Source organism: Aspergillus neoniger (genome assembly GCF_003184625.1).
Source record: "Aspergillus neoniger CBS 115656 unplaced genomic scaffold BO87scaffold_19, whole genome shotgun sequence".
Classification (NCBI taxonomy): domain Eukaryota; kingdom Fungi; phylum Ascomycota; class Eurotiomycetes; order Eurotiales; family Aspergillaceae; genus Aspergillus; species Aspergillus neoniger.
Window position 1 is genome coordinate 512,562 of NW_020291147.1, and position 17,819 is coordinate 530,380.

The 17,819-nt window shown below is 50.6% G+C and overlaps 6 protein-coding genes across 6 annotated transcripts; 3 read left to right on the top strand and 3 right to left on the bottom strand.

Moving 5' to 3' along the window:
* Positions 1-271: 271 nt before the first annotated feature.
* Positions 272-2,246, bottom strand: BO87DRAFT_309890 (alpha-keto acid decarboxylase family protein; the record flags this gene model as incomplete). The annotated part of the gene is made up of 5 exons (XM_025619485.1): positions 272-355; positions 420-627; positions 684-1,911; positions 1,993-2,073; positions 2,138-2,246. The coding sequence occupies 5 exons, from the start codon at positions 2,244-2,246 to the stop codon at positions 272-274; spliced, it is 1,710 nt and encodes a 569-aa protein (XP_025479065.1).
* Positions 2,247-3,260: 1,014 nt separating this feature from the next.
* On the top strand, positions 3,261-4,497 carry BO87DRAFT_377297 (THUMP domain-containing protein). The gene is made up of 5 exons (XM_025623510.1): positions 3,261-3,399; positions 3,510-3,675; positions 3,740-3,954; positions 4,011-4,151; positions 4,220-4,497. Exons 2-5 carry the CDS (start codon positions 3,660-3,662, stop codon positions 4,340-4,342), a joined length of 495 nt encoding a protein of 164 aa, XP_025479066.1. The 5' UTR covers positions 3,261-3,399; positions 3,510-3,659; the 3' UTR covers positions 4,343-4,497.
* Positions 4,498-4,969: 472 nt separating this feature from the next.
* Positions 4,970-5,457, bottom strand: BO87DRAFT_387459 (uncharacterized protein; the record flags this gene model as incomplete). The annotated part of the gene is made up of 3 exons (XM_025624819.1): positions 4,970-5,245; positions 5,328-5,394; positions 5,435-5,457. The coding sequence occupies 3 exons, from the start codon at positions 5,455-5,457 to the stop codon at positions 4,970-4,972; spliced, it is 366 nt and encodes a 121-aa protein (XP_025479067.1).
* On the top strand, positions 5,122-10,913 carry BO87DRAFT_407366 (putative SNARE-dependent exocytosis protein (Sro7)). The gene is made up of 10 exons (XM_025626067.1): positions 5,122-6,380; positions 6,449-6,588; positions 7,004-7,007; positions 7,379-7,481; positions 7,571-7,910; positions 7,971-9,542; positions 9,590-10,145; positions 10,201-10,322; positions 10,372-10,653; positions 10,701-10,913. The coding sequence occupies exons 1-10, from the start codon at positions 5,527-5,529 to the stop codon at positions 10,724-10,726; spliced, it is 3,999 nt and encodes a 1,332-aa protein (XP_025479068.1). The 5' UTR covers positions 5,122-5,526; the 3' UTR covers positions 10,727-10,913.
* Positions 10,914-11,763: 850 nt separating this feature from the next.
* Positions 11,764-13,361, bottom strand: asf1 (nucleosome assembly factor ASF1). The gene is made up of 4 exons (XM_025626762.1): positions 13,012-13,361; positions 12,920-12,959; positions 12,551-12,859; positions 11,764-12,498 (listed from the first exon to the last, which is right to left on the bottom strand). The coding sequence occupies exons 1-4, from the start codon at positions 13,118-13,120 to the stop codon at positions 12,093-12,095; spliced, it is 864 nt and encodes a 287-aa protein (XP_025479069.1). The 5' UTR covers positions 13,121-13,361; the 3' UTR covers positions 11,764-12,092.
* A 164-nt stretch (positions 13,362-13,525) lies between these two features.
* rna14 (cleavage polyadenylation factor subunit RNA14) lies at positions 13,526-17,508 on the top strand. The gene is made up of 6 exons (XM_025623511.1): positions 13,526-13,646; positions 13,749-14,762; positions 14,819-15,250; positions 15,314-16,316; positions 16,371-17,072; positions 17,126-17,508. Exons 2-6 carry the CDS (start codon positions 13,851-13,853, stop codon positions 17,140-17,142), a joined length of 3,066 nt encoding a protein of 1,021 aa, XP_025479070.1. The 5' UTR covers positions 13,526-13,646; positions 13,749-13,850; the 3' UTR covers positions 17,143-17,508.
* Positions 17,509-17,819: the final 311 nt, after the last annotated feature.

The window sequence follows — 17,819 nt, forward strand, 5'->3', positions numbered from 1 at the left end:
ACTATGTTTTCCCTTGGCATTAGGAAGGTATGATAAGCACTAGACTCCCTAAACGCACCCCCCCCCCAAAAGACCCCAAATCGCAAGTACGGAAAGGGCACGTGCGCATACAACTTGACTGGAATTCATTAGATTTCGTATTCTGCAATTACACTACCGCTTCAGAGTCATATCTGTTCCTCTCCAGGAGTGACAGGTCAAGCTGAAAGAAAGGGGAGAAAGGCATTAACAGGAAGAAGCGAGATTGCCTCAAGGCCCTGGGGATCCTCCGTTACTTGTTTCTGGTGGCCGCCGCCTCAGCCGTGATTTTCAACGCGGCGGGAGCATCATCACGGGGCATGTGAAGCTCCACCAACTGTGCCGTCTTGGTTAGCACTCTCCTGGACAGAATTGAAATACTAGGGCAATGTATTACTTACTTGCAAGTGTGGCGCAGAAGCAAACTCCTGGTTTGCAAATAGCTGCCTCAGCTCATCCCGCGTCTTTACTTTGTAGCCCGTGTACTTGTCCTTGGCTCCAAAGGCCCGGGGCAGACCCTCAATATCCCATGGCTGGATGTCATTGTAGCTTTCGTCCCATCCGTGGATGTATCGCTCAATGGTATATCCGTTATTGCAAATGACGAAGCTTGATTAAGTTAGTACCGTTACAACCTGGAGCTTATCGCCGTCGGGAACACTCACATAATGGGGTTGAGATTGTTTCGAATCATGGTGCTCAGTTCCTGCACGGTGAGCTGAAGACTTCCGTCACCAACGAACAGAACAGTCCGACGATTGCCCAATTCCTTCGCCGCCAGTGCAGCACCCTGACATGCCCCAACCGAGTAACCAATGCTACCCCACAGGACCTGGCTAATGGCCGTGACGTTCGCCGGGAATCGGGTTTCCCAGATGCCAAAGTTGGCAGTACCCGTCTCGGTGATAACAATGTCATTCTCGTTCAGCCACTGACCAACATTGGGCCAGAGCCAGTCGTGCGTGATCTCCTGGTAGCTCGAAGTTTTCTCGCTCTCAGGAAGCGTGTTGGAGAGATGCGGGACTGGCGCGGCGTTGACAGCACCCATCCTCTGAATGACTTTGCGCAAGACTCCCTTCATGTTGATCTCTGGATATTCAGAGTATCGCACACGCACATAAGTGCTGTGGAAATCAATGGTGTTGAGCTGTCCGATGTGATAGGAGAAACCGCTGGTGTTGAAGTCCGACTTGATAGCACCGATGCTCAGAATAAGATCGGAAGACTCGACTTGCTCACGAACACCCGCGTTCGATCCAGTGCCAGCATACACACCGCCGTAGTTCGGGCGAGTCTCATCTACTGCTCCCTTGCCCATCGGAGCCACGAAGGTAGGCAGGCCGGAAGCCTCCATCAAGTCATGAACTTCGTCAAGGACTCGATGACGGATGGCACAAGCATCCACCAGGATGACGGGTTTCTTCGCAGCATGCAAGTACTTCAGGACAACGTCCACCACATAATCTTCCTTCTCAGGGTCATTTGTCGGTAGAGAGAGATCCAGCGGTTTGTCGAGGCGGTCACCTTCAATCTGCTTGGTAATCATGTCGGTGGGGAGACTGATGTAGACGGGTCGACTACGAATCCAGCATTCACGGATGGCGTTGTCGATAAGTGTTGCAGCCTCCAGTGTCTCGTTCAACCGACCGAGGGTACAGGAGATGCCTGCACTCATCTTCGCAAACACATTGAAGTCGCCGTTTCCCAAGGTGTGGTGCAACAACATGCCATCCTTCTGAGACTTGGTGTTGGGCTGACCCACGATATGAACAATTGGCACAAATTCGGAGTACGATCCAGCGATGGCATTGAGCGCTGAAAGCTCACCCACGCCGAAGGTGGTAATCAGGGCACCAATTCCATTGACTCGAGCATAGCCGTCGGCGGCATATCCTGTAGGTTGTCTACGTTAGTTATGACAATGATTGTCGCCAAGGTGGTACAATTCCAACAGTAGGATTGGTTCAAGCATACCGGCGTTGAGTTCATTGCAATTGCCCACCCAATGGAGGCCACACTTTGGCAGATAGTCCAAGGCTGCGAGGTTGTAGTCACCTGGTATAATCCATGATGGTTAGCGGGATCAAGCACTCCCCATGTCCTCGAAAGTAAGTCGCACCTGGAACGCCATGCACAGAGCGAACGCCAACCTCGTGCAAACGACGGAAGAGGTACTCAGCAACCGTGATGGGCTTCCGAAGATCCCGGGTAGCGATATCGGTCGCCATCACGATAAATTGAACAGTGCGAGAAGATGGGAATTGATGAAGCTAGTATGGAAAGAAGCGCGAGAAGTAATGGTTGCGTTTGAGAAGATGATATTTACTATGTGTTGAGGAGTGACAGAGTATTAATAGGCGCCTCAGACTGTCACAACCAGGGAGTCTGGAACCCGGTGTGGCCGTACGTCATGAATGAAAGGGCACGCGTGATGTCATGCTGTAGAGGTGGAACTCGAGACAAAAATAGTGTCACCGAACTACGATACTCACGCAACCAGCCACACCATGCGACGGTGAATGGCAGCGGGATCTCCGGGATCATTCCTACTGGATAGGTATTTGATGCGTTGCGTGTATTCCAGGAGATCTCCGACCACGATGGCATGGATGGGGTGGTTTGATCGTATATTGCTGTCAAATAAGCTATGGCGGATCCCCGGAAGTAAGAGATGCTGCGGAAGCAGCGATAAACTGATAACAGCAGGTGCACTGGTTTTCAAAAAGCAAGCAAGTCAATCCGGCCGAAACCACTTTGCAGTAAGAACGCAGCAAGTAACAGGCCGTCACCCCACCAAGTGGGATGATGATCGCCCGCTTTGCCGCTATTCCTTTTGTGGAATTTTAAACCCCCGCCCGCGCCATGCCTACCCTTATCTGTTGGGAACCCTCGTGTCACCAGTAGTGCATCTAGAACTTCTAGGACCAGCTTAATCTCACCACTAAGCTTGAATCTTCCCCGTCAACTCGGACAACCGGGCAACGTGCGTGCACCTCCCGCGGTCAATTCCCCTCCCCACTTGCCCACGCACAAATCCCGTACCGGCATCCCATCTCATTCACCGCGCATTAACATCTGTCGATGGCTGGATCAGGGAAGAGAGCCATGCCTGATAGGAAATCCGTTCAGCCTGCTAAGAAGAGAAAGGTTCGCCCCATCCGATGTCCGTGGCATGTTGACCACAAACATCTGCCCATTGGCTTTTTCGTATCTGGTAATGTTGATATCTAACGGGTGGCGGCACAGGGAGGTGGCCAATGGCAGAAACACCAACAAGGCAGCAAGTCGGGCATTGAGGGAGGCGACTGGGGAGTCTTCGTGTCGTGCGACTTGGGAAAGGAAGGAAAGTGTATGGCAGAGGTAGTGGATGTTTTCTCGCAGGTTAGTAGCATGAAGGGCAGGCTTTACGCGTAGAAGGAAACCCACGGTATCTGGCAGATTGATACGGTCTAATATGCTCCTCCATCTGACTTATTTTGTTTTTTCTCCAGAGTGTAGAGTCATCCAGCAGTGACAGTCATGGAGACAAGCCCGACTCGGATGAGGAGGATGACGATGATGACATCGAGGCCCTAATCAGAAAAGAGGTCGAAGGACTGAAGCCCAGCGCGAGCAAGTCGCGTCCGTTTCATGCCATCAGAATGGATTTGCCGTGTCGTGCGTTACCCTCATTATCCTCCTTGAAACTGATCTAAGTTTGAGAGACACTAATATGTTTCAGTGTTGTTTGTGCGATTTGACAAATCCATCAATCCAGAGGAAATGGTACATAAACTTTGCTTAGACGCAGCTGCCAACCCTGAAAAGAAGCGGTCCCGATACATCCAACGCATGACACCTGCAATTTCCGTTCGCAAAACTCTCAGTGTCGACCTGGAGTCTTTTGCACGGGAAGTCCTCAAACCGCATTTCCATTCCGGGGGGCCTCCCAAGAAGGTGAGTCTCGCTAAGGCCTAGACGGTCATGAAATTTCATTGACCAGAAAATTTCAGTACGCAATTCGACCTGTTGTGCGAAGCAACAAGAAGTTCAATCGCGACATAGTCATCAAGACTGTTGCAGATGTCGTGGGGCCCGAGCATCCTGTTGATCTCAAGAACTATGACTTGATCATCCTCGTCACCGTTATCCAGGTCAGTTCTCTACGGCCGTAGCTTCTATGCCACTCATTCAGAACCCATTACTGACAATAAACTATCAGAATGTCATTGGCATGAGTGTTGCCGGGAGCGACTACGATCGGTTAAAGAAGTATAACCTGGCCGAGTTATACAGTCCAGCAGCTACGTCAGAGGCAGAGGCCGCTGAATCTACGAAGGACTAACCCCACATTCTCCCCGAGTAACTTTTGGGCGAACAATTGGCGTCGGGCAAATCTTGAATAAGTGGCGAAGTGTGATCGCCTCATCAGCTCCACGAAGACAAAAGCTAGAAATGTGTATATACAAAGTTCGCGATATCCTAACAACTGAATTGCCCTCTCTTCCGGATTTCCCCTCTATGAGCCACACGAACTTTAGAGCCGACACATGATGCGTAAAAACCGGCATTTTAGTTCGAAAAGGTGTAATAAAGAGATAAGAGGCTATGGCAAGGGGAAGCATAGTTCATCTAATCCCCGCTCGAGGGACGGTCCGGCTGCCAATAGCCTGATCGGAGGCCAAACAGAACAGGGTTGTGCCCAAAGTTACCCATGAAGCACAAAATACATAAGGCGGCACAAGCCGCCTACCTTCTGCGAACATTGTGCGAATGGTAACCAAATAGCAGGTAAGGTATATCATCGTAGGAGCAGTACTACTTTATTCTATGCATAGAGAATGGAAACTAAATAGATTGAGTCCGCTGCAACATCGGCATTCGATCCGGCCGATACAATTGGGGAGATGCGCATTCGGCAAGGCCCGCCTGTGATTGGCCCGGCGTGGATGCACCCTGCATGGCGCCTTTCTCAGAGCGGGAGCCTTAGGCGAGCTGCGTCTCCATGGATCACAACTCTTTCCTTCACCTCCTGGCCAATACTCCAATGATGCTTCTTGGGGTCTTCTTTCTCCAATTTATACAGTGGGGATCCCGGACGGATGTCCCCTTCAGTAAGGGGCTTCGGATATGGATCTTCCGCTTCGCTTAATGTTTTCAAATAAGGGATATGCTCCTTGTCCTCGGTACCGGGTCCCTCCATCATCTGACGCTCAGAAACGAGATCGATCGACTGGTTTCCCTGTTCCTAGTATTACTTAGCTGTTGCTGCTTTGTGGGTTAGACAATCTATTACCTTCCTTGTTCGATTGCAGTAACCTGCGTCTTACCTCTGTTCCATGTCCGGGCCCCATTTGTATCCCCGGGTTGCGGCCGCCTGGTCTTTCTCCCCGATGGCTGCAGTAAAGATTTGCTCGCTCAGGTTATATTTGCTTACTTTCCCCCAGCAATATGGGTCATCTCAATTATATCTTGTACTAGTAGCGAGCATGCGAGCGCTGAAGCAGAAGAGCTAAAGTGTTGCGCGAAATGTCGCCTTCTTTATCTTCTATCTTAGTTCCTGACCTTGAACCTTCTTTTACTCTCGGCTCCATCCTTCAACGCCACTTTTCTTCTTCGGTGCAAGTCAAAGGAGTCTATCCGCTCAAGGGCCACCTACATTCAATCAGTCGTCTCGTATTATCGAATGGGGTCCAATTGCTTCTGAAGTGTTCTCCAGGGTCGACAACACCTCTCTTACGACGAGAACAGCTTCTACTTGAGACTGAAGCCCGTGCTCACTCCATCCTGGTTCAACAAGACACTCCATATATCCCATATTTTCTGCATTATGGTCTCCATGGGGGACCGTTGGGCTCTGCCTTCTTAGTAAGACACTATATCAACGGGGCGACACTGCAGGAGCTGGAAGCCGCGCTTACCATGCAAGAGCGGGATGATCTCAACCGGGCCTTGGGGTCATTAGCTCGTGAGATCGGACAGAATTTCTCCAGCTCCTTTGGCTCACTAGACCAGGTAGCCTGTGGATCAGGGAAGCAGTCCTGGCGAGAAGCGTTCGTGACACTTTTAGAAGGCATTCTTCGGGACTCTGAAGATGCCTTTGTTCATCTTCCGTATGCGGAGATTCGAAACCAAGTTCGTCGGCTGTCTCCTGCGCTCGAGGAAATTACGTCACCGCAACTAGTGATTGTCGGGTTAGGGCGACCGTCACAGGTGGTGCTGAATCCGGGGTCGAAGAAGCTCGCAGGGCTCTTAGGGCTCGAGAATACTCTCTGGGGCGATGTGCATATGGCAGAGATCTTTGAGGCGCCGTCTCCCGCTGTGTTGGAGGGTTTTGGTACTCGACTGAAGGCAAATAAGGCCCAGGTGGCCCGTCAATTACTGTATGTGATCTCTAAATGAGACTGCAGAAGGTGGTATATAGTCTGTGTGCTGACTGTCGACCTCTTAGGTATGCCTGCTATCGTGCTGTGCACCAGGTTACGATACACTACTACCGCGATCAGGGAATGGCCGCCGAGATCGATGCTAGGAGACGACTAACGTCGATATTAGCTGAAATGGCCTCGGTAGACGGAATTTGCACTTTATGTTAACTTGCGATACCCAGGGACATTGATGTATCCTGGAAGATTATATAGATGGATCTGAGACACAAATTAGTTGGCTCGATCGGCCGGGCCGATCTGCAGCCAGACATTGGGAGTCTCAAGAATGGGAAAGGTCCCTAGTGCTACATAGCAGTGTTCGATCATAGGCCTACATGATGATTACGACGTTGATGGGTTGCGGAGAAATCATATGAAAATGAAAGTCAATAGTGCAATGCAAGATTTGGTCATGTCGGCATGGAAGCTGTCTTGGCGATGATTTGTTGCTGCCTACGAAGTTTGACGAAGTCCTCGTTTGGAAGTTAATTTCCACCCAGATGAGAGATTTGGTTCCTGAGAAAATACGAACTCATTCTGTACTGGAACCATACGAAGAGTTTTATTGGAAAACATAGTAAAGTAGAGCCCTACACACAATTGAGTAGTAGGAGAGAAACATTGATCATCATTGTAATCTTCAACAAGCGCGAGCCAGCAAGGGATCCCCGTTGAATCCCGCGGCGGGCGGGGCAAAACACACTAAGCTGAACTAGTCAATCACCTTCAAAGGTCAGTCAGCCTTAATGGCGTCAACCGTTTGGGTGGATTTCCGCGGTTGTCATTGAAACAACCACTTCTTCCTCCTCTTCTTGCTCCTCTGCCGCGGGGTGTCGTCGCAGCTTTATTTTTATTGTCATTTTATGATTTAAGTAGCTCTTATATACTACCTCTCAAGCGACTTCTCATCTTCCCTTCCATCTTTCTCCTTCTCTCCAACCCTATCCCTTGAGTTCCGTATCCTCCAGAATGGCGCATTTTCTGCGGGGAAAGCAGGCCGGCATTCAAAAGGACTTCTCCGAGAACTTGTCGCCGGACTTGTTCGCCCTCGATGATGTATATCACTAAGCAACGCCCCCAATATTTACCTTACTCGATCCCGTCTCGTGCATTGCATACTAATCTCCTGCTGTTGCTGCTCATAGTTCGCTCGATGCGGTATAAACTCCCAGATCAGTGCGATCGCGTACGATCCCGTCCAGTCGCTCCTCGCCGTCGGAACAAGCGACACACAATTCGGCCATGGTCAGATCTACGTCTTCGGTCAACGACGAGTAGCGGTGGTATTCTCGCTACCGCGGAAGGCGTCTGCCAAGTTCATTCAGTTCTGCGCCGATAAGCTCGTCAGTGTCGACTCGAAAAGTGAAATCAGCATCTTTTCCTTGGAAACTAGACAGACGCTTGTCTCGTATGCTCCGCCGAGTCATGCGAGCGCTCTACTGACCGATCCGAGTCTCGATTATGCTTTTATTGGGTTGCAGAACGGTAAGGGGTATATTGGATTGGATTGTAATGTTTCTCGTGCTGACGAGGTGTCTTGACTAGGTGATATCATTGCCTACGATCTGGATCGTGAAACTTTGACGCCGTTCCGTGTGCCAAACTTGTGGGCTCAGCGCAATGCCCGTGTTCGCCTTTGTCCTGTTCTTAGTCTCTCCTTTTCGCCTCGGGATATTGGGAAGATCTTGGTGGGATACCCGGAAGGTGCTGTAACGTTTTCCTTCAAGCAGAATGTTGCTCAAAAGTATTTTGAATATGAGGTCCCACCCGGTGCTCTGGGAGGAAATGGTGATGTTCCGGCGTCGGAAATGCGCAGGCCTCGACTGACTAGGGCCCTCTGGCACCCGAACGGTATTTTCGTGTTGACGGTGCATGACGATAATAGTTTGGTTTTCTGGGACTCTAAGGACGGCCGCAAGATTATGGCCAGATCCATCAATACCCCCAACGTTGACCAGCCGGGCGTAAGCCCCGAACGACCCCAGTCGGCTACCGGGCTCAAAGACCCAATCACCAACATCGCATGGTGTGTGAAAGACAACGGAGATGACAGTGGACTATTGATCGCTGGCGGTCGACCGAAAGCTGAAGCCAACAAAGGGCTGACTTTCATCGACCTGGGACCGACCCCTAATTACCAGACTTCCTCGTGGGCAATGATCGCAAAGTACTTTGAGACCCCGAAACGCACCGCAATCCTACCTACTCCCCCCGGTGCGGAAGTGGTCGACTTCTGCCCCATTCCTCGTAGCACTCCTTACTATGGCGGCGCCCATGACCCCATCGCATTGCTCGCCCTCTTGTCCTCAGGAGAAGTCATCACGATGAGCTTCCCTAGTGGTCATCCCATCACTCCGACAAACATGCTCCATCCTTACCTTAGTTTCGTGCATCCCTTCGTGAACAAGGTCACCCTGACGTCAGTCGATCGTTCTGCCTGGCTGGGTTTGAAGGAGAAAAGATCACAGGGACCTAAGTTTTTGCTCGGAGGGGCGGAGGTAAGGAAGCCGTTAAAGCGCTTCGAAGATCGTAATGTTCTTACGACGGCTCATGCCGATGGCACTATTCGCATCTGGGATGCTGGTGTTGATGACGAGATCGAAAACGGGGACGTCGTTCAAGTGGACCTGGCCCGAGCTGTTGGCCGTGTCGGAAACGTAGAGGTGACCGAGATGTCTTTTGGAGGCTCAACGGGTGAGCTCTCAGTCGGCTTGCGCACCGGCGAGCTTGTCGTCTTCCGATGGGGAAACAACCAGAGCTTTGGTCGTGAAGAGGCTCCAGGTGCCAACGAAGGGCCTGGAAAATTGACCAAGATCACTCACAGAGTCGACCCTGGACTGAAGACGGGTATCCTTCCACTGACACTCCTGAACATGCAGCAAGGCCCAGTGACTGCCTTGAAGCATAGTCAAGTGGGCTTTGTCGCTGTTGGATTCGAAGGAGGTAGTCTAGCAATCCTGGATTTGCGCGGGCCCGCAATCATCCACACAGCTCACTTTTCTGAGCTGTTCAAGGTGAACAAGCGAGGCAGTATCTTCAATAAGCGCAGCTCTGAGAGCCCGGCTCTTGAATGGCCCACCAGCATTGAGTTTGGTGTGCTGACTCTTGAGGGTGAAGGTGAGAATACTAGTCTATGTGATGTGGATAGTGCTGACGTCTCGCAGATTATTCCAGTATTTGCTGCTTCGTGGGTACTAACAGAGGCAACCTGGCCTCATTCAAGATTCTGCCAGGGGAGGGTGGGCGCTACTGTGCTCAATTTGTCGGCACAAGCTTGCTGGATGACAAGGTTATCAACATCATTCCCGTCAACGCAGACGACGGCGGACTTGCATTGGCCACCCCCAATTCTGTCGGAGGTTTGAGAAACGGTGTCCGCGTTCATGGTGTCGTCGTCGCGGTGACTGTTTCCGGGTGCAGAATCTTCAAGCCAGCAACTTCCAAAGGTGCCCATAGGTCCTGGGATGACTACCTTTGCGATTCCGCAGCGGTTGTCAAGACTGAGGCTCGTGGATACAGTCTGGTTGGGCTTTTCGGAGACGGATACACGCGAGCGTTCTCGATCCCTGGTCTGAAAGAGATTGGCGCCAGCCCAATCAACCAGATCGCTGATATGAGACGCCTCTCGGATGCCACGATCTCCTCCAACGGCACTGTCATGGTCTGGACCAGTCCTTCTGAAGTGGGCTTATTTAGTGTTTGGGGAGGAGGACACGCACTGTAGGCAACACCTATCATCTTATTTCAGGGCTGTGGATACTAACAGTCTATTTAGACGCCAGTCCGAAGACCAGCTCTACAACCCGCAAGCCGTCATGCCCCCACGACCCACGATCACCAACATTCAGTGGATCTCAGGAACTCAATACGTTTCCCCAGCCGATATGGACATCTTAAGTTCGTACACATCCCCTACTGGCCTAGAATAGCAACTAACCCATAACAGTCGGCGGTCCCGACCGTCCACCATCCAAGCGCATGCAGGAGCAGATGCGCCTAGACGAAGAGGAGCGCCGCAAAGCATTCCGGGAAGGCAGAACCCCGACAAATAAATCGTCGAGCAGCCAGGAAGGATACTTGTCCTACATGTCGCGCCAAGTGCAGGAACGCACCGAACGACTCAGCTTTGCCGGCGATAGCATGGATCGGCTGGAAGAGAGCAGCAGCAACTGGGCTCGCGACGTGAACAAGTTTGTCAGTAATCAGAAGAAGAAGGCAGTCCTTGGCGGTAAGTATTTCTCCTCTTTCTCAGAGACTAAGCTAACGGCTTTATAGCACTCGGCTCGAAGTTCGGCTTCTAGATGCGTACTACGGTGACATGAAGAAGAAAAAGAAGCGTTCAGCAGTAACGGCTGAGTACATTAGACCCATTATTCCTACCATACCATTACCATACCATACCCATGCTTTTGTTGGCGTTTTTGAGTGCTATTTCTGTGTTGAATAAAGGGCTTCAACCTAATTCTCGGATTCAATCGAGCTTCTTCGGATCTTCAAACCATAAACGTAATGTGCTCGTGCAGATAGTTATCTATCCGCACGGTAGAAACATAGTACTTGGAATCCAATACACCGCAACTAAACACCACTGGGATGAACCTACTACTCAGCAATCATCATGAATTAGTAAATATTAGACTAATCCTGTCTTTTTACCACAAGCCCCAATGATCAAGAATACATCCACACTCATCACCAACTCTCTATCCCCACAGACAGCCATAGTAACACTCCCCACAACATACAATCGATCTCCACCAAAACAACACAAGAAAGAGAGAAAGAAAGAAAGAAAGAAAGAAACCTTACGCAAGCGCAAGGACTTCTCTCCCTCCCCCTTACCATAGCAAGTAAAAGAAAGCAACTACCCATAGGTACTAACTACTATGTAGGAAGGATACTACTTCACTTTCCTTGCTTCAATCCTTTTCTCACCTACTTTTCGGGCGACTAGATATACTTTGTCTTCACCGCAGTCTTTTTGACCTAACATTTTTCAAGTAGAATATATTCAAAAGATAATGTGTTGCCATTCAGACGAATGATATCAAGGATCGTTATGCTGATCGCTATAGTACCAAGTACTTACTGACTATTGTAAAGCTCAATAACACATTGTATTCCGTATTGTCATCACGAGAGTGAATTGGGCCAGAATGGAACAATAAAGAGTTGCTGAGTGGTGAAGTTACACAGCAGAAAAGGCGGGAATTAATATCATTCAATATAGGACAAGTTTTGTATGATGTATGTATGCATTGTAGATCAATGCCATAATGCAGGCTACTTGGTTGTTTGGATTTTACCCTGTTGGGAATTTGCTTTTGGCCTTGCGTTGGTTCTCCCCTATGTAGTAATGTACACTGTTAGGGATGCATGCAGTTGCCATGGTAGTTTTGATTCGTCAGATTGCCCTTGCATTTGATGCGGTGAGGAATGTGGAGGGGTAAGATAGTAGTGAAAGAAGGAAAGAGGAAATCAAATCAAGTATGTGCATTTTTTCGAATTATGTTGGTTTGGCTGGTCGGGTCTATGTCATAAAGCTAAATACTTGCAGGGATATGATAGATGATATGTTGTCATGAAACACGTTGCAACCCAATCGTAAAATCATTCGACAGATAGGAATAAAGAAACGTAGTATAACTTCGAGGCTCTTCAGTTGCTTTAGTGCACCATCAGCTCGGGCTGTTGTTGATGGGCCGCGGGATTGTTGTTGCTGGCGCCTCCGGCGGATTCATCCTTCTGCTCGGAATCATCGCCCATCTCGACGTCCTCATCGCCATCGTCGCCCTCTTCCTCGTCGAGCTCCTCCTCATCTTCGTCGCTCTCATCTTCGATATCCTCGGACTCGGCGTCCGAGATGTCTTCCTCCTCTTCCTCCTTGGCGGCAGGGCCCTCGGTACCATCCATCTCTTGGTCTTCGGTCTTGGGCTCCAGATCGTTGAGCTCCTTGAAGAGGGCTGCTTCCAGCTCTGCTTCCTCTGCACCGTAGGCAGCACTGTCATCGCCCTCCTGGTCGGCTTCGGGCTGGTCCGGCGGGTATTCAGCGGGGGCAGATTCCTCCGAGTCCCTAGGCAGTAGCTGTTAGTATCATATGGCAAAAATGTAAATAGGGCACTCACCACTTGATGGCAAAGCGGGTTACTCTGGGCTTCTCGGCAAGGATATTCCGACGAATGCGCTCGATGATTGGCCGAGCCGGCGGCTGCTCCATGAGCTCCTCGGAATCGTATTCATTGTTTACATAGTAGCCAACACGAACGAATTCTCTGCCGTCGTAGCTGCAAGTGAGAAGAATAACGGTAACTCCCAGAATTTCGGAAGTAGGAATGCGCTTGAGGTCTGGGGGGTCGGCCTCGAAGATGAATTTGTTGACACCGACGGGGATCGGTCCCACCAGCAGGGAGTCGAGTTCCTGGTCATATTCGGAGCTAGAGAAGGAGGACGTTAGCAGGTAGATTGGATTTTATCTCGGTCCAGGTCCAACTTACGATGTCGCCGAACCGACATAGGTGAGCTTCCACTCCAGATCTGGAAACTCATTAGCGACGGCCAATTCACGGGAGCAGGGTTCACAGCGTACCTTTCTGCAGCTGTTCAAGACATTCAAACGTGATCTCGAATTGATAGGGGTCGAGGAAAGAGGCAGGGTTATTGACGATTTTCACGCCAAGAAGAGAAACGACCGACATAGCGATGGAGGGGCGGTAGTGGAGCGAGCTGCTTGATGGAGTAATATGGAGGGATAGAGGGGGGGGCAAAGGATGGTGTGGTAGACCAGAGGTGTTAGATGTGGAGAAGTATGATGAAGGGAGGAGTGAGGCAAAGAGGTTGTGGAGGTATATAAGAGGTATGAAAAGGGAGGAGGGAAGAGAGAAGAGAAGAGAGAAGGGCAGACGATCTCTTTTTGGTAACTGAATGGGGATGCAGCGGCCAGCAGTAATTAAACATGCGGCAGGAAGATCGACGACGCGCCGCGTGTTTCTGCGCCCAAGTTCGCGCCCACCGCCTAAGTCACGTGGACGAGCACCGGTCGGGCAAAGCAAAGAAAGAAAGAAAGAAGCTCTCGAAGCGGATGAACTCCATCTTTGTCGTCAGTGTCGCTGATCCACCAGCGGCCTCTCGTGTCTGTCGCCCGCTCCTATCTCCAAACGCAGATTCTGTCTCTCCCCTGAACCTTCCCCTCTCTCCTTCATCCCCAACACCTTACCGCCTGTCGTGGGTCCTTCCCCTCTCTCATGAGTGAATGACCGATTCATCATCGCTCATTCTGCTGTCTCCCCCCCCCATTCAAGACCTCAATCAGCTAATCAAACTCAGTCAGGTTCCTCCGTTGCTCCCCCCTCCCTCAACTACCAACACCCTCCCCCCTTAACATATATCTCATAATACCCTTGTCGCATTCAATCACACACCTTGGTCATGGCTGAAGATGATGCTGAAAAGGCCTTTTTCCAGGCTCAGGCTATGAATGCGGACTCTGGAGACTATAAGACCGTGGAAGAGCAGGATGCAGATAGTTCAGATTCAGATGACTATGATCCTTCCAAATCACTGCCAGATCAGTATTCTGTTTCCTTGACAGATTCCAACCAACCGGACAATGTTCCTGATCATGATGCTACTCCTTCCAATTCCAATCCCCCCGAACAAACTACTACTACCACTACCACTACCACCTCTACTTCCCTGCCTGCCCCCCCTGAATCAGACCCTAGTCAGCCAGCTGGCGATGCCTTCCCTTCTGAGACACCTTCACGAGCTGAGTCCCAGACACCAGCATCGGGCCTCGCCACTGGGGCCTCGGTTCCGCCCAAGACCAGGACAATTGGGGGCTTTGTGGTCGAGGATGAGGATGAGGATGAGGCGGGTGAGGCAGATTATGAGCCACCAGCTGTACTAGGTGTCGAAGACATGAATACTATACCTTCGCAACCCATTTCAGGAAATGCAAATGAAGCTACTTCTACCCCTGATGTATCATTGGATGAAGCTGCGCAAGTGTCTGCCAGCACGAAGACTGCCCCTAATAGTTCTTTCCCTGCTGCTTCTAAAAATGATGTGTCGGTGGCTTCGGGCCAGGAACTGTACAGCGCAAGTGTTGCCCCGTCGGAACAGGCGCAGGATGGGACCACCGTGACCCCCGAATCGCCCTCGACCGCCAGGGGCCGCTTGCCTCACGACCGGGTTGGCATCCTGGAAGATCGCATCCAAGAAGACCCCCGTGGTGACATTCCCGCTTGGCTGGAACTGATTAACGAACACAGGAGTCGCAATAGAATTGATAACGCACGCGATGTGTATGAGCGCTTTCTAAAGGTTTTCCCATTTTCTGTAAGTGATCTCTTTTGTATATCCTGGGAGACGACCAAATCGACTAACGGTTTAAGGCTGAACAATGGGTGGCTTACGCGACAATGGAGTCCGAGCTGAATGAACTCTTCCGCCTGGAGCAAATTTTCAACCGGACTCTGCTGACGATTGCGGATGTGCAACTCTGGACGGTATACCTTGATTACGTTCGTCGCCGGAATCCCCTCACCACCGACACAAACGGACAAGCGAGACGAATCATTTCATCGGCCTATGAATTGGCTCTGCAGCACATCGGTATCGACAAGGATTCGGGGTCCATCTGGTCCGACTACGTCCAGTTCATCCGCTCCGGCCCAGGAAACGTCGGGGGTTCTGGATGGCAGGATCAACAAAAAATGGACCTACTCCGGAAAGCCTATCAACGGGCCATTGGGGTACCCACCCAGGCTGTCAATACTCTCTGGAAAGAGTATGATCAGTTCGAGATGGGCCTGAACAAGCTGACAGTAAGATCCTAACAAAGCGCCCTGTGGAACATCCGCTCTAACAATAATCTCTCTTTCGTACAGGGCCGTAAGTTCCTACAGGAGCAGTCTCCGGCGTACATGACCGCCCGCAGCTCCTTCACTGAATTGCAGAACATCACCAGGGACCTCAACCGGACAACGCTGCCGAGGTTACCTCCCGTTCCGGGTTCGGACGGTGATATTGAGTTCCTACAGCAGGTCGAGATCTGGAAGCGCTGGATCAGTTGGGAGAAGGGCGACCCGCTTGTCTTGAAGGAGGAAGACATGAGTGTTTTCCGGACGCGTGTGGTTTATGTCTATAAGCAAGCACTTATGGCCCTTAGGTTCCTTCCCGAGCTCTGGTTTGAAGCTGCCGAGTTCTGCTTCCACAACGACATGGAGACCGAAGGGAACGAGTTCTTGAAGCTCGGCATCGACGGCAACCCAGAAAGCTGCTTGCTTGCATTCAAGCGTGCGGACTGGCTGGAAATCAACTCTGATTCCGAGCAGGATCCCGTCAAGCGCGGCGCCAAAGTCAGAGAACCCTACGACCGACTCCTCGATTCGCTTTACGATCTGATCTCCAAAGCCCGGACTCGCGAGCAGCAAGATGTTGCTCATCTCGAAGAGACCTTCGCAAAGATGAATACCGAGAAGCAACCGACAAAGAATGAGGACGATGAGGACGATCAGAGTGAGGCGAAGGCGAGGGAGTCCGTCAAGAACGCACAGATCGACGCGGTCCGCCAAGCACATGCCATACAAATTGGTATCCTTTCCAAGACCATATCCTTTGCCTGGATTGCTTTGATGCGCGCCATGCGCCGCATCCAGGGTAAGGGCAAGCCTGGGGAGATGCCGGGCTCGAGACAGATCTTTGCAGATGCGCGCAAGCGGGGTCGCATTACCAGTGATGTCTACATCGCCAGTGCTCTCATTGAGTATCATTGCTACAAGGACCCCGCCGCAACGAAGATCTTCGAGCGTGGTGCGAAGCTGTTCCCTGAAGATGAAAACTTTGCGCTGGAATACTTGAAGCATCTTATTGACATTAACGACGTTATCAGTAAGTATACGCTCATGGCTAAAAGTCTATGGATACGATGCTAACTGAACCCAGATGCACGGGCTGTTTTCGAGATGACGGTCAGGAAGCTCGCTTCTAATCCCGAGAACGTCCAGAAGACGAAGCCTATCTTTGCCTTCCTCCACGAATATGAGTCGCGGTACGGTGACCTTGTGCAAGTGATTAATCTCGAAAACCGCATGCGCGAGCTGTTCCCAGAGGACCCCACGCTGGAGCAATTCGCACACCGATACGCGACGCCTGGCTTCGATCCTACTGCTGTGCGACCCATTATTTCTCCCTCTCAGACACGGCCTAAGATGGCATACCCGGCCGAGCAAGCCATTTCCCGTCATGCCACGCCTACTGCGCGGTACCAGGACGCGTCTGCGACAGACTCGCCTAAACGCCAGCTGGATGACTTCGATGACGATATGGCTCGGCCGCGCAAATTCGTGCGTGCCGAGTCTCCCCTCAAGACGACGCAGCGACGCCAGCTGGATCAGAAGCGCACGCAGCAGACCATGGGTGGGCCGTCCGGGGGCCAGTTCCGGTCGCAAGGATCACCGGCACCTCTGCCGCGCGACATCGTTTATCTTCTTAGCATTATACCTTCTGCCTCAGCATACAACGCGGGGAAGTTCTCTCCGGAAAGGATGGTCGATCTGATTCGGAGGATCGATATGCCCAGTTCGATCTCCCAGATTCCGCTTCCACGGGGACTGGGAGCTGGGCAGACGCCACAGTCATTTCCAGGTAAGTACACCTAAGCTACATGCCTAGTTGGGCCAGTGACTGATTCACAGCAGGCATCTACCGTTCATGATCTGTCAATGATATAGACCCTCCGTCATGCAGCTCTTTAAGCGCAAATAGTCATGTTAACCTGGCGCCGTATCTGTTATTCTTTGTTTTTTTTTTTTTTCTCCGTCGGTTTCGGCCGCCGGTACCACCGCGGCGTGGTACTGGAGTGTATAGTTGTTGGATGTCGCTTTGCATTTGATGAACCGGCGTTTTACCTTGGGTTACAATCACGGATGAGTTTGGGCAGCTGGGCCTTGAGTGAACCATCATTATTCGAGTTTGGGAGGGATTTGTACAGGTTTAGTGCCGTCCTAGCATGGCATGAGTTGCAGTCGACAGTTCCTTTGACGTATAATCCCAGCAGGATGAATGCAGCATTATATTGACCATCAAACGTTGCTCTTCTTCAAGTAATTCCTCCGAAGTACTCTGTGCAAAGTAACTAACTACTAAATTATATAATTATTACAAGATTATAAATTATATAAACTAGATAAGAATATATGGTTAATTCTATATTATATCTTGTCTTTTTAGTAGTATAAAAGATTGGTACTCGGTTTCAAGCAGAACAATAGCTAGTTTTCATACATATAATTAAGCTTATTATGTCTCCCACATCACCCCTAACAGTATCACTATCTATAATAATCTATACACATTATAGAATAATATAAGACTTTCTTACATTAAAACCTC